The 1,822-nt window shown below is 33.9% G+C and overlaps 1 protein-coding gene across 2 annotated transcripts; it reads right to left on the bottom strand.

Annotated features, from left to right (window-relative positions):
* Positions 1-645: 645 nt before the first annotated feature.
* On the bottom strand, positions 646-1,604 carry cxcl8a (chemokine (C-X-C motif) ligand 8a). Of its 2 annotated transcripts, none has more exons than XM_001342570.8 (4): positions 1,438-1,604; positions 1,193-1,325; positions 994-1,080; positions 646-884 (listed from the first exon to the last, which is right to left on the bottom strand). In XM_001342570.8, the coding sequence occupies exons 1-4, from the start codon at positions 1,499-1,501 to the stop codon at positions 872-874; spliced, it is 297 nt and encodes a 98-aa protein (XP_001342606.2). In that variant the 5' UTR covers positions 1,502-1,604; the 3' UTR covers positions 646-871. The 2 variants fall into 2 exon arrangements, with proteins under 2 accessions (XP_001342606.2, XP_009305130.1); XM_009306855.5 differs by having other exon boundaries at positions 762-881.
* Positions 1,605-1,822: the final 218 nt, after the last annotated feature.

Raw genomic sequence — 1,822 nt, 5'->3', positions numbered from 1 at the left:
ACATTTAACTGACTATAAGAAACTTTACAAGTGCATGTCAACTTACACTAACCCTAACCTCAACCCCAACCTAACAGTCTACTTATAGTCTAATGAGAATTAGTTGGCATGTAGATGCAATGTAACTTAAATCCAACAAATAAACCATCAAAATAAAGTGACCGGACATTAAAATAAAGTATGAACCATATCTGGTGGAATGATAATAGAGCATTATTTGATTCAATTTTTGACGTTTTTTTTAAAGTTACTTTACTTGCATCTAATATGTTTTCTGTTTATGAATTTTAATGATGTACTTTTTTTGTACATTTAATTTGACGTGAACACCAAAATGGGAAACCTTATGAAGAGAAAGAAAACACCTTATGAACTGTTTTCCCCCTGTAAGGACCCAAGATCACATTCTCTGCTTGCAACATTTAAAAGGTTTTTGTTAAGTGATCTTCATTTCATTTTCAATTTTATAAACAACCAGTAGGTTTTTTCAGCCAAAAAACTGGACCCCTTATCAGCATAACAAGCTAAAGAATCATGAATCAAGTTATTTTGGAAGTTGTTGAAGAAGCGAAGGTCCTGCTTTTTTGTTTTCCAAGTAAATACGACACAGGATAAGTAAAAAATGGAAAAAAACCGTGTGCAAAATTTTTGTACAAAATCTTTTTATTAATCAAAATAAATAAATACATAAATATAAATGCAGGATTTATGTGAACAACACTCATTAAATACACACATATACATTATAACATTATAAAATTTTATATATATATTTTTTTCTATATATTTATAAAAATGTATCCATTGGTACAAAATGAAATGTCTGACGTATGAACATCATCAAACTTGACTTCACAGGTGATCCGGGCATTCATGGTTTTCTGCTGCAAAAAAAAATCATTTTTTTAGAAGGTTTGCATGATAACTTTTACAAAACTGGATCACTTTTATACGAAGTGTTTAAAAATTAACCCAAAATTTATTTATGCTTACTTGACAATGATCCTATCAATGATCTTCTTAACCCATGGAGCAGAGGGGTCCAGACAGATCTCCTGTCCAGTTGTCATCAAGGTGGCACTGTGGAAAAACATTAGAAGAAAATCAGTAAGAAACCTAAATTTGCATCCATCTAGATCATAATGGATTCATTAAATCCTTGTATTACTGCCGTATTAGTTTGAAAACTCACATGATCTCTAAATCTTTACAGTGTGGGCTTGGAGGGAAGAGCTCCACACTCTTTATGTGTTTTCCAATGCGTCGGCTTTCTGTTTCAATGCAGCGACAGCGTGGATCTACAGCCAGACCTCTCAAGCTCATTCCTGAAAGCAAAAAAATCACAGGGATTAGTTCATATCATTCTACCACATATATGCATAACTATCTATGGTTACTGATAGTTATAGCAGTATATGGTTTTGCATGTTCACTTACCTTCAATGATGGTCAGAAATGCCAGGAAAACAATAACACACACTGAAATGATTTTGCTGGTCATTTTGCCTAAGTGAGTCTAATAATATCAAGACGAAAGAAATTAAAAGCAAATCTAGAGCTTGGATTGTAGATTCCTGAGGAGCTCAGTTCAGCTGGTGAATTCTGTCAACATGTTGAAGCCGTAGCGCTTATATACTGTAGCTGTATCCTGGATATGAGTCAGAGGGAGTTGCGCAATATCCCTCTTTGGGAAAGTTTTTCCTGATGTCACAAGTGAATCTCAGATCACCCTCAGTCATGTGACTTGATGTGACAGCAAGATTAATTAGTTTCAGGAATTTTGGAAGCCATCCACTCTGACATAGTGCATTACTTCGATATG

The sequence above is a fragment of the Danio rerio genome, chromosome 1, assembly GCF_049306965.1.
Source record: "Danio rerio strain Tuebingen ecotype United States chromosome 1, GRCz12tu, whole genome shotgun sequence".
Taxonomy (NCBI): Eukaryota; Metazoa; Chordata; class Actinopteri; order Cypriniformes; family Danionidae; genus Danio; species Danio rerio.
The sequence above is the reverse complement of the archived record's forward strand: the minus strand, read 5'-3'. Positions and strand labels throughout refer to the sequence as shown.

Coding starts and splice junctions, on each gene's coding strand:
- cxcl8a (XM_001342570.8), bottom strand. CDS start 1,501: ATGACCAGCAAAATCATTTCAGTGTGTGTTATTGTTTTCCTGGCATTT. Junction 1,326..1,437: donor ATTTCTGACCATCATTGAAG/GTAAGTGAACAT, acceptor TTTTGCTTTCAG/GAATGAGCTTGAGAGGTCTG. Junction 1,081..1,192: donor TGTAAAGATTTAGAGATCAT/GTGAGTTTTCAA, acceptor GTTTTTCCACAG/TGCCACCTTGATGACAACTG.